Source organism: Abrus precatorius, unplaced genomic scaffold (genome assembly GCF_003935025.1).
Source record: "Abrus precatorius isolate BTA unplaced genomic scaffold, Abrus_2018 Scaffold11, whole genome shotgun sequence".
Classification (NCBI taxonomy): Eukaryota; Viridiplantae; Streptophyta; class Magnoliopsida; order Fabales; family Fabaceae; genus Abrus; species Abrus precatorius.
Window position 1 is genome coordinate 4,170,936 of NW_020874303.1, and position 12,456 is coordinate 4,183,391.

General features: G+C 26.3%; 1 protein-coding gene across 1 annotated transcript; it reads left to right on the plus strand.

Annotated features, from left to right (window-relative positions):
• Positions 1–8,816: 8,816 nt before the first annotated feature.
• Positions 8,817–12,053, plus strand: LOC113856250. Its single transcript, XM_027487991.1, has 3 exons — positions 8,817–8,981; positions 9,174–9,228; positions 11,788–12,053. The coding sequence occupies exons 1-3, from the start codon at positions 8,897–8,899 to the stop codon at positions 11,948–11,950; spliced, it is 303 nt and encodes a 100-aa protein (XP_027343792.1). The 5' UTR covers positions 8,817–8,896; the 3' UTR covers positions 11,951–12,053.
• Positions 12,054–12,456: the final 403 nt, after the last annotated feature.

A 12,456-nucleotide genomic window follows, 5' to 3' on the forward strand; every position in this document is an offset into this window, starting at 1 on the left:
ATTCGCTGTTTAATATTAATTTTTTTCATTATCTAAAAACAATTAATTAATTATTTATATATTAAAGCATATTTCATTCAATAATTTACTTGCAATTTTTCAACGTTTGTGTTTAATGATGTACGATAAAAATCTACAAATATAAATATTTATTGAAAATACATTATATCATTAAATACTATGTATTAATAATTAATAACATTAAATATTTTATTGTTTAATATATTTTTTTTATGTGTTTTGGATAAATATTAAAAAAATATTTGTATTAATTAATATAAAATAAATGCACTTGTTAAGAGAGTTATGTAAGAGTGTTTGAAAGAGTTTTTAAATAATTTATAAAAATAGGTTATGGTTCACATGAATTTTTTTTTTAAGTGTATTTCACTAACTTTCGTCAAATTCATTACATAAGTATCGGTATTAAAAAGTTTTTTGAAAAAAAAAATACTCAATTAAATTATGTATCCAAATATATCTTTAATATATGTTTAGTTTAACTTGTTTTAAAAAATAATAATTTTTTTTTATAATTTTGTGAGATAAATTTTTAGAAATAAACCAAAAAACTCATCCTCTTGTATTATAATTAGAGATATTTTCTATGTTTTTCATCAAAATTTTTAAAATATCACTTCATGTATTATACTATCTTCATTTTCATTTGTCATTTTTAAGAATCTTTTTAATTGTTTATTTATACAAAAAAAAATTATATTAATTAATATTTAAAAAAGACTGTTATCTATATAAATTTTTTATTTATAATCAATATAATACATACACTAGTTTATTAGCCTACAAGTCAAAAATACACTTATTAATAAAAGATAAACTAGGAAGGTTATTAAACAATTATAGGGAAATTATTAATTTTTCAGTCAAAGTACTTTTTTTTTTCTTTGAACATATAAGAAAAAATGCAATACATTATTATTATTATTATTCATACATTAATGAAATAATATAATGTTTTACTATTTTCTTCACAATTCTCTGATTATCTCATACGGTAAGTATTAAATAAAAAATTGCATGTATGGATTATATTGATAACATATAAAATATTTAATATTTTATTTATTTAGTAATTAGAAATATTTAAAGACATTAAATAAAATTTAAGAATATTTAGAATTATTCATTTTTTATTATTTTTTATTTTTCAAGTATTTTTCACTCCTTTATACGATTTTTCTTTTTTATATTTCTTTTTTGCTCATTTTCATTTTTTTTATAATTAATTTCCTCTTATTTGTATGGTTATTTTTCACTATTTTGTGTGTGCATGATTAGTCTCGTAGAATTTATATTTCAATAATCATTTTGTATGCCTAAATTGCAAAACTTAGATTGAGGTTATCCATATATTAATGTTATTTTTCATATAAATAAACGAATTATTAAACCACAGTTAACATGAAAATTAACATTGTTAACTTTAAACAATACGAACTGACTTTGGTTAGGAGAAATTTTTTTCGTACTCTGGATGTACAGGGAAATAATTCTTAAAACTCAGAACCTTAAAAATGAATACAAATAAATATTTGTGGCAAAAATAAATAACAATATTAAATTTGATTCATATACGCTAATGTTAGCATGTTACTTCCTTAGTCCTTACTCTCCAACCTACAATGATTTCTGCTTTGACGCCAAGTGAGGCAAACCAAAATCAATCATCTATGTCGTCGTATATCCCTTGCCACAATGGATAGGAAATTGCATGTTTAATAAAGAGTTAGCAATTTTATTTGCATCCTCATAAATCTCTGCGATCGTGTACGAATAATTACATTAATGTTAAGATCAAGAAAAAGACAAGGCAGCAATTAACGCTTAGGCGTGGGGATATTTGTGGCATTGTATTGTAATAATTGGAAAGAAAATAGTACTCCCACTTGCATTAAATAATCCCAAGGGCCAAAATAGTTAACGGATTTATGATTTGGAACATAAGAACAACTTTAAACGGATATAAAGGATAAGATTGAGCTAAATAACGACACTACTAATTTGAAATAGCTCTTGTCTACCAACGTTTTTTAAATTCCCTTGAGGGCCACCTTAAATTATGAACCTCACTTGACACCTCATAGAGAAGGATAACACATTTCTTTCTTCATTATATATATATTCTTGTTCAAAAAATTGCAAGTCAAAGTTCATTGCTGATGTTGACATATGTTAGAGGGAGTTTTGAATAATTAGTGTGAGTTTTTATTAGATGTACGAATGTATAAATTAACTTTATTTTGTTTTTAAAATATTAGGGAGTTATGTTGTTTAAATAGTATTAATATATCTATTTTTAAATGTATAATTACACAAATTTATTTAATTTTGTACATTTAATAGAAACAATTCTACGTGACCCGAAATACAATTACGTTAAAATATATGGAGAATTTAAAGTAGTTTAGTTTTAATTATACTCTATAATTAATCTTAATCTTCAAATGTTAATATGTATCTTTCAACCTGCAAGGATATCATAAATAGTTGGGACTTGATTAGAGATTATGATTAGATAAGTATTAGTTATACTTTATCTCATATATAAGTCAAAGTACAGGTCTAATTATAACCAATTTTCTCAATCTATCAATTTGATTTTCCTGTCCTTTGCGCTCATGCCATGCACTAAGTATTACGTTTGAAGCTAATTAACTGACGGTAATAGTCAAGTATTTAGATCATTTTCTTTAGTATAATATTCATTTAAAAGTAAGTTTTGATTTTAATCTTTTAAATTATAAGTTCGATTATTCCAGTTATTGACCTTATAAAAATCGTATTTTAATCTCAAATTTATAAAATAATATTTATTTTTTTCTATACAAAAGAATAATAATAATGCATAAAAATAAAAAATAAATGATTTATAAAATTAAAAACTAAAATCATATTTTAAAATCAAGAATTAAAGTAGTTAATATTTATAATTGAAGATATTAAAATAAATATTCACTCTATTTAATAATAGTTATATTATTAATATATATTTTATAATTTTATACTAACAAATAATGTATATTAGTATGTTAGTATTGGATGTATTGACAGTATATATAAATATTTTTACTAATAAATTATTTATTATATATTATATCATAATATTAATATAAACCTATAATGTTTATATTAATAATTTAATTTTTATTAAAAAATATATTAATAAAATAAAATTTATATTAAAATATTAATAAATGGAAATTTTTTAAGGAAAAGCCTTTTCCATTGTGGAATGCTTATTGATTTTTATTATTTTCTTTAGAAACGGAAAAGGACAAATATAAAATTTGGTACAACTTTATATAATTAGGTGGAGTATAATCGTACACCGATTCGTAGACAGCGGGTAAGCATGCCTTATTGTTCCTTTTAAGGCAAAAAGTGATCAGACACTGCATGCTAAAATATAAACCAGAACTGGCTCCTGGAAATCATTATTATATATACTTATAATTATTTTATATTTATGTATATCAAATTTTATATTTAAAAAATATATTATTTATTAAAATAAAATAATACGATAAAATATTTATTTATTTTATTTTATAATATTTTGTAAATTTAATTTATTAAATAATATTTTTTATAATATTTAATAATAGTTGTTAACTTTATATTTTATAAAAAATATTAAATAATATAGATATCTAGATTTGATTGATGATATAAATGAATATATATTAAAAAAAATTCAATTCAAGTGGTTAGGTAATCACAAGTTGTGATCATTTTTGTCAAATCACTAATTCAAATAGATGGTTATCAACTGATTTCATCATTTATTTTGTGGTCAATAAATGGGAGTGTAGATTGGACAAATTTTGTTAAATCAACGATAATATTTTGTATATTTACACAATATTTTTATTTTATTTTTTATTATGTTATATCATTTATTATTTATTTAAAGTACTTACAGCTGAAGAGATGGTCTAATTTAAATTTAGAATTTTTTTTAAAACACAACTTGATTAGATATTTATTTAATGATTTTTATATAATGGTTTATTTATAAATTTAATTTGTAAATGATTATAAATTAAGTTCAAAAACTATTTTAATAAATTATACTTAAAATGTATTAAAATAAATTTAACTTTTATAAAATAATAAATCATTATAAGTTGTTTATAAATTGTTCTCCTTATTAGTTGGAAGTCGTGTCCTCTGATGTTTAAGTAGAATTATGTATATATATTTTTACAACAAATCTTGCAGGGAAACTGGTTAAGTTAGCAATTAATTAAAGAGCATGTAAGAAAGATACTATAAGTCAAAATTATAAAGACCTTTTAGATTATTAGGTTATTCAAATTTTAAACTCTCTCTCCCGTATTCTTGAATACAGAGAGGCTAAAAAATTTAGACATGTGATATTTAAAAAGTATAAATTTACGCAATAAAAGAAAAAAAAGTATTAATTTATGCAATAAAAAGTGATTGGTACATAATCATTCTCTAAAATATTTTTTAAGGATAAAATACTCTAAATTTATTTAATTAAGTACTTATTAATATATTTAATTTGATAACATAATTTATTAGAATAAACTGAAATAATTGATAATTTAAGAAAAAAATATAAAAAATTATTTGCATGCAAAAGATAACATGGCCCGCTGATCAGAAATTTGAGTGAGTGGCAGATAGAGAGGATTTATAGAATCAATAAAGCAATGGGCACCACACCCCACTAATCAATTAAATTCAATTGATACAAGTCAGAAGAAGACGATGCAGTCTATGCAATAGCTCTGTTCATGTTCCTTTACTCTTCTTTAATTTGTTTCACTTCATTTCATGTGGCTCTCAACCAGCAACCATAACGAATTCCCTCTGCTCACTATGGACCTAATGTTTGTTCTTTTCCCGTTTAACACTGCCTTTCATTTTATGCCTCAAATTGATAATCCAATGACACCCAATGTCGCACTATGTAGCTGCCCACCAGCTGCCAAGACCTGTTAATTATTGTTTACTTGATATTCATATTCCGGATAATCGTATTTTCTTAGAGCTTTGATAAATGAATGTTATGTTTATTAAAAAAAAAAGCAATTTCTTATCAAATCACTTTATCCAATGGATGCATTTTTCCATTAGTTTTTGTTGCCCATGGTGACACGGCTACTTCATGCTCTTTGCAAGTCTCTATTAAAGAAACTCGTGGACTATGATGTCATGTTACATTTTTCAAGAGCACAAATTTCATTGAAGAGATTTAATAGGAAGAACCTCATTCAAATAATGTAAAATGGTTCTGTTGTCAGTGTTCAGCTAATTTAGTCTAACTCAAGATTTGAGGCCTTCGGCAAATGCTACGTTAGGGCCTTTTAGTAATTTTAATATTTCAAGCGGTGTATTAATTTCCTTATTTATAATGATTTATAAATTTTTTTAATTACAGATTTAAAATTTTCATTTTCATTTTTTTGTAATTGTATATTGTAAAGAAGAAGAAGAAGAAAAGAATGGGTTCCCAATAGGGGTAACAAATAAGCTAAAATTCTAAGAGGCTGGTGCTTGCTTTTTGACGTGTTTTCTGGAGCAAAGCTGCAACGGTTTCTCATTCCATGACCCAAAAGCTGCTTTGTTCCCCCAACACATTTGAGCAAAACACAAGAGCAGGTTTTTATGTACACAATGTTATGCAATATGCACCAACACACCACGTACAATGGACCCTCTTTAGTCCTTAATTACCACTCCAAGTACTATGTTCACTCTCCATCATCATTCATTATCACCTTATATCAACCATGCATCTTCTGCAAAACATCCACATTCACCAGCCCCTCTCTTTTTCCTACAATAAGTTATATTTCTATATCAATTTTGTAGAAGTGTTTTATAAATACCAGAGACAAGAGATAAAAACAAGTGAAATGTAGAATGGGCTTAATTTTGAATTTTTTTTATTGTCATTTTAATTATATACGAATTTGTAAGACTTTTTTTTTTGGTATCATTAACCATGTCTAACCAATCCTTGTTTTTATGACATATTTAGATATTTTATTTTAAGGTGAACTTTTATTCTACTCAAATTGAGGGTATTTTATAATCTATATTTTAATAATAATAAATTACTTATTCAATCATTAATTTCATTGATTTTTTTAGTTATTATGATTATCCAATATTAAAATTTGAAATTTCTTAATTTTTAGGTTGTTATAATCTTTCTAAAATTATGATTATTTTACGGTTTTTTTTTTATAAGTAGTTGCATTAATTAGTTTTAAATTATTATAGTCATCGAATATTATACTTTAATTTTTTTTAAGTTACAGTATTTCTAAAATTATATTTTTTTACATTTATTTTATTCTAAGAGTTATAAAAGTAAGATAGTCTTAACACAGTTTTTGGGTCAAATAGATGACATTTTTTAATATCTCATTTTAATACTTTAATCACATTAAATTAATTATTCAATCATTAATTTCATTACTTACTTTTTTATTATCATACTTACCCAATATGATACTCTAAAATATTTTAAATTTTTAAGTTACAACAATCTTTCTAAAATTTAATTTTTATAATATTTTATTAAGTATTATCATTTTTATAACTATATATAGTTTAATTTTAGTACACAATTACTATAAAAAAATTATATTATTAATCAATTTAATTTTTGTATTAATTATTATAAAAATCAAGAATGATTGCTTGTATGATAATTCTTGAGTGGCATCAATTGAGAGGTGTAATATTTCTATTATAGCATGGTTAATAACATAGTGCCACGCACTATTAACAAAAAGAATGGCAAGCACAGCCAATGAGAATGTGCCCTTGGTTTGGAATCATCACTGTGAGAAGACTTGTTTCGTGAATTTGAGTCTCCAAATGGATGAAAACTTAGCATTAGCCATAATTTTTCAACCCACCCAAAGGGAGACAATCATCCGTCACGCACTACTTCTAAATTTTCAATTATATCCATTCCCCGTTACACACATTTGTGAATGATTATTAGGCCATTTCTACTTTCCTGCTCCTTTAGCCCATATTAATTTGCCTTTTCTTTTACTATATGTTATATTATATATATGACAAAGAACACCTTGTCATGTGTTGAGATTGGAATAGCTCATCAACTTAGTCTCTAAAGTTACAACAATTATTCAATTTAGTCTTTTAAGATTCTGAAGAGATCAAACAAATATTATTTTAGTCTATTTAAAAACAATTTTAATGATAACTTTTAACATGATTAAATTAATTAATATTTATAATTTTAGAAACTAATTTAAAAGATCGCTGGTTGAGACAGTGAGATGCCTTCATCATTGCACAAAATTCTGACAAGTGAAAATTCGTGTACGTATTGTCTCGTAATGAGATAATTCGTTTCCGTTAACTTTTATTTTCCTTGTCTTTACTATTTGTTTGGACTGGAAAAACTCGTACATGGTTGGCGTAGCAGTGAAGATGCGTGTGATTGAACATATTGTTGTATCATCTATAAGATTTCCAGGTAAGAAGTTCAACGTGCTTTTAAAGAATGGGCTTTTTTATATATTTTAGATTCTAATATGAATAATGTTTTTCAATTTTTAACCGGATCCAAAAAGATAAATTATGTGTATACAAGCTAATAATTAGAATATTAGAGTTTTATTTGACCGTAGCAAATTTTTTTTAGGACTAGTAAAACTTTAAATTCAGATAGGATGGATCTGTTGCAATTGAGTTATTTCTTTCTCTATAAGCTGTTTTTTTTTAACTTTATATATTTTTAATTTTTATATTTTAATTTCTCAAAATAAAAAATTGATGTCCTTAATTTTTTAAATTAAGCACGTTTAATCTCTCCCACCAACATAGTATAATAAAATATAAACACATAATATATAAAAAAAAAAAATTCTTAAGCAGTTAAGTTATCATTAGAGATAAAATGTTGAATTCTTAAAAGATTAGGACTAAAAAAATTTAAAACTAAAATTGAAATCTCAAAATCGAATAAAAAATATTTAGGATATGTTTTATTTATACTATATTTAGAAAAAAAAATTAAAAACTCTTTTAAAAATAGAAAACAAACCTAGACGCTGTTTGAGTGATTGGTAAGACTTTGATTGTTAGGTTGAAATAAGTTGGTCGTGTTTTTCTGGTAGATAATAAAATAAAGTGTTTTATTTTGTTTTTGTTACATAGATAATAAAATGTTACAAATGCAGAAGAAACAAAATGGGCCCTAGGTGGTAAAAGCCCAATCCTCGCAATAGGGCAGTGCAGTCACTGAAGTGGGCTGATCTCAATCCCCTCTTCCACTCTCACCAATTGTACTGGCCGTAGAATCATGGCCCATGTGCTTTGATATAACTTTTTTTCGTGTATGTGTATAATTGTTTAAATACATTAATCTATTAAACAAGTTTTTTTAAAAATAATTCATAATTTATTTTTCACTATATATTTTTGAAAAAAATTATTAATATTTAATAAATAATAATGATTTAAATCATACCTAAAGAAAAAAAAAATCGAACATATTTTCACTTCTATTTTTTTAAAGAAAATTTCCAAATTATTAATTTTTTAAGGTAGTTAAGTGTAACTAATTTGAATGACGGTTAGTGTAATTTAAACTAAATTGATTTTATAATTTTATTAAATTACTTTTTTCAATTAATTTTGAATATATAAATTTTATAATAGTAAAATATACTAATATTTTATTAAAAATATAAATATAAAAATATAATAAATATTTTAATTTTTAATAAAAAATATTACTTCTGAATATTTAAACTGAGTCAAGGTAAACAAAAATTTGGGGTTTGTGTAAAAGAATAAAACGAACGCGCAAACAAACAGCAACTGTACTTTCTGCTGCTTCGTCGTCGCCTCCTCTATGGCCAAAAACAGGAACAAGAAGAAGAGAAACGGTGTCGTTTCAATGGACACCACCAACCCATCCGTTTCGGGACTGCCTCAGGGTACTTGCTTCACAGTCCCCCTTTCCTTTTTGTGTTTTTGGTTGAAATCAGCAATCGAAATATCGTTTATTTCAATTCTTTAATCTTCCACTGACTTAAACCCTTGTTTTGTTTTAATTTTAACTTTTTTCTGCAAAATTTTGGTTTCTACTTTCCTGGTGTTGTTTAAAATGGAAATTTGTTCACTTACAGCAATGGATACATCAGAGTCAGGAGTTCAAAACACGGTTTCTAGTGCTACCAAATTGTAAGTAACAAAATACTCACACTGGATTTTACTGTACTGCCTATATGTTCTTCATTTTCAGTGCTTTGGTATCATTGGGACCATGTCACTGTTGCTAACATTTCCCCGAATCAGTACAATTAACACATCTCATAACAAGCTTGGTGCAACATAGTCCATGAATGTTGCTATCCCTATACTCTCATTCACTCAATTGCATGATTTTAAATTATGGTTGTTCTTGTGTTGGGATTGTCAAAATAGTGGCAGCAATTGTGGTTGTGACGTGGTTATGGAAACCTCACAAACAACAATGTTGCTTTCATGATTTAAAACATTGCACAACTGATTATTGTGTGTCTTTATGGAACACTAAATTTGTATGTAACTGGTGAACTGAACATTGTGATCTTCGCCCCCCCCCCCCCCATCTTCCTTTTCTGCAATTGACTGTGCACAATATGATACTACCGTTTCTACTACTGGTAATGATGCTGCTGCAATTTTGGGATTTAGTTAATATCTTGATGGTAAACAATTTTGTTTTACATGGGCAAAGAAACGTCATCTTAAAATGTTCTTTTTGTGCTGATTGTTAGTTTGTATTGTTTCTTTCAATTACTTGGTCAAAGTTCTTGGAAAAGTGTATTCTGCAAACATCCCTTTGCCCCTTGGTGCACTATAAGGTGTAGCTTTATTGATATTGGCCCTGTTTTTAGGATTATAAATTCAAATTCAGTTCATTATTATACATTATAATGTCAGTAAATCCCTAAATTAGTCCTTCAAATTGTACGGATTGGACAAGTTAGTTCCTATGGTTTTAACAACTCATTAGTTCTTGTCCTTGACTTTGTAAAAATGCAATTCACTTTAATTTTTTTGAGTTCAAAAAGACAGTGAAAAATAAAGTGAAAAGGGGCTAACAATGACTTTTTGTAAACTCAGCAACCAAGGACTAACAAAGGGTCTTTAAAATTTCAAGGACTGAAATATATGCTTTGTGCAATCTTGAGGATTAATTAAGAAGTTTACACATGATCATTTTGTAAAGGAAGGCAATGATAAATAGCTCTGGATGCAATCGATGGGTTAAAAACCTATTTTTTGAAAGATGGAAAATTTATAATCCCAACACTATGGAATGTGGATGTCACAAAAATCTAATCTGACCAAATTACTTAGGAGGTGAGGTGTCTATTTGTTTCCAAAGTTGAGAGAGTGTTTACAAAGTGAAATGGCCTAGGTTGAAATGTTATCAGCTTTCAATCAGTATTGACTTGATTAGTTGCTTATTATCCCAAGAAAGTCAGACCTTTGTTTGTGTTTTTAATTAGTAGTAATAGACTATTTTTTATATGAAAAATTTCAAAATATTGGAACAAAATCATTGGCTACTTGTAAAATGAAAAGGTAATGAATTGACAATATCACTTTTTTGTCTTCATTTATGGAGAGAGCCGAGAGTAGGATTTAGAGGTCTCAGTAGCAACTTCCCTTCCTATTTTCCCTCATTTCTTCTACTATCACAGCACACTGGATTTTTTTTAATTACATTTTCTCTCATCTCAGACAAGGTACATGCTTTTACAATGAGTTAATGGGGGGAAATAGGTTAGGCTTGTCAGAGTGTAATACTCGTCAGTTCTAAAGGGTCTTACTTCATTTTCTTTCTGAACATGTTATCATTGATAAGGTTTGGTGGACTTCAACAAGTCAAATTGTGTTTCTGGTCATTTCTAGCATTGCATACACTGCAGTTTCCTTCTTGCACATGTACTCGTTTGTCATGTACTAAAAGGTTTTTGAGTTTTTCTCTTCTTTAATCTTTTTAGAGAGGCATTTAAGCCAACATGTGCTGCCTCCCCCTTTAATTATTAGAAAACGTATCATTTACTAATGGACAATATGTGGTCAAAGCTTCCAATGCTTTGTTTGATAAAACATGGTTAAGTTCTAAACTTCATTTCTGTTTGCTGGGTTGATGGATTTTGTGTATACTGCTGAATGACCTGTAGAATGATATTTTCTAAGGGTCTTGCTAATGACTATTCTGAGTACAGTGGTTAAGGAGCATTTGTGTGTTCTATTAAATGCTTTTTTATGTTTTAAGTATAATAAATGTTTTGTTTAATTAACTTCTTTATATTTTAATTTCCTTGTTCAGTGTCTTAAAAACACTTATTAGAATTCCCCTTTGTGTGATACTTCTGCTTTGTTTAGCTCTTCTGTTTTGACATGGTTCATGTGTTAATTATTACCAATGTCCTTCAAGTAATGAACACAGGATCTCGAGTCAATAAAAGAGTTTTATCCCTTTAAAGTTTGTTTAACTTTTTGACACCTTAAGTATGAAGTGAAGGTGAAAAACTTTCACCTGCTTCATATTTTCATTTATTTGCAAAATAAAAAATGGTTTAAATCTCTCTGATCTGTCACCTGTTAGCCCCTAACTGTTGTTAAAATCACCCTGACCATTAAGAATGCAATACTATTTACTTTCTGAAATAGATGTGCTTGCTCTTTTAAATATACTTGTTCTAAACTACTACCTTTAATTATTGACCTCTTGTGAAATAGAAAGATAAAGCAAAAAGGAAGGCCTATGAAGAGATCAAAAAATGTCCGAAAGATAAAGGCAATGGCAAAAGCTGTGTCCACAAATGAGAAGTCTGCTGAGAGAGTGTTGAAGAATGAAAGCAAAAAAAGTAGGGTTCAATCTGCCAAAACATTCTATGAATGAATAGCTGGATTCCTCATTTTATCACTTGGAAAAATTTAATGCTTATCTTGCAAGAATTAAATATACGCCTTTTGTCATTTAATTAGCCTAATCCAATTATTTGTTAGGCTAAGTGTTTTTTTAAGAATGAAGTTCCTTTCTTTTGTTGCATCCTTATAGTTATTATGATTTATGTATTTTCGTTCTATTGTCTTAATGATATTAAAAGGAAAAATCATAGCTGTTTCGGTTCTCAACCTAATAACAACCATGGATAAAGTTATATAACCCCACTCCTGATTACAGGATCATATTGTCCAAGAAAACTGAAAATAATTTATAATTTTCATAAGTTTTATTTAAATATATTTTAATAATTTTTTTACCTTACGTTAAAAAATTATAATCAATTTTATGCTAAGAATTTTATACAATGAAATCTTGTTACATAAGAGCTTAATTTAATTGTTATTCAAATAAAGTTGGCAAAGAATAAGAGAAATAGTTAAATCAAGCAAGTTGTGTAA

What these genes read in the sequence shown, in the direction of transcription:
- LOC113856250 (XM_027487991.1), top strand. Translation starts at nt 8,897, where the DNA reads ATGGCCAAAAACAGGAACAAGAAGAAGAGAAACGGTGTCGTTTCAATG. An exon ending in CGTTTCGGGACTGCCTCAGG is followed by an intron (nt 8,982 to 9,173) that starts GTACTTGCTTCA and finishes GTTCACTTACAG; the next exon opens with CAATGGATACATCAGAGTCA. An exon ending in GTTTCTAGTGCTACCAAATT is followed by an intron (nt 9,229 to 11,787) that starts GTAAGTAACAAA and finishes CTTGTGAAATAG; the next exon opens with AAAGATAAAGCAAAAAGGAA.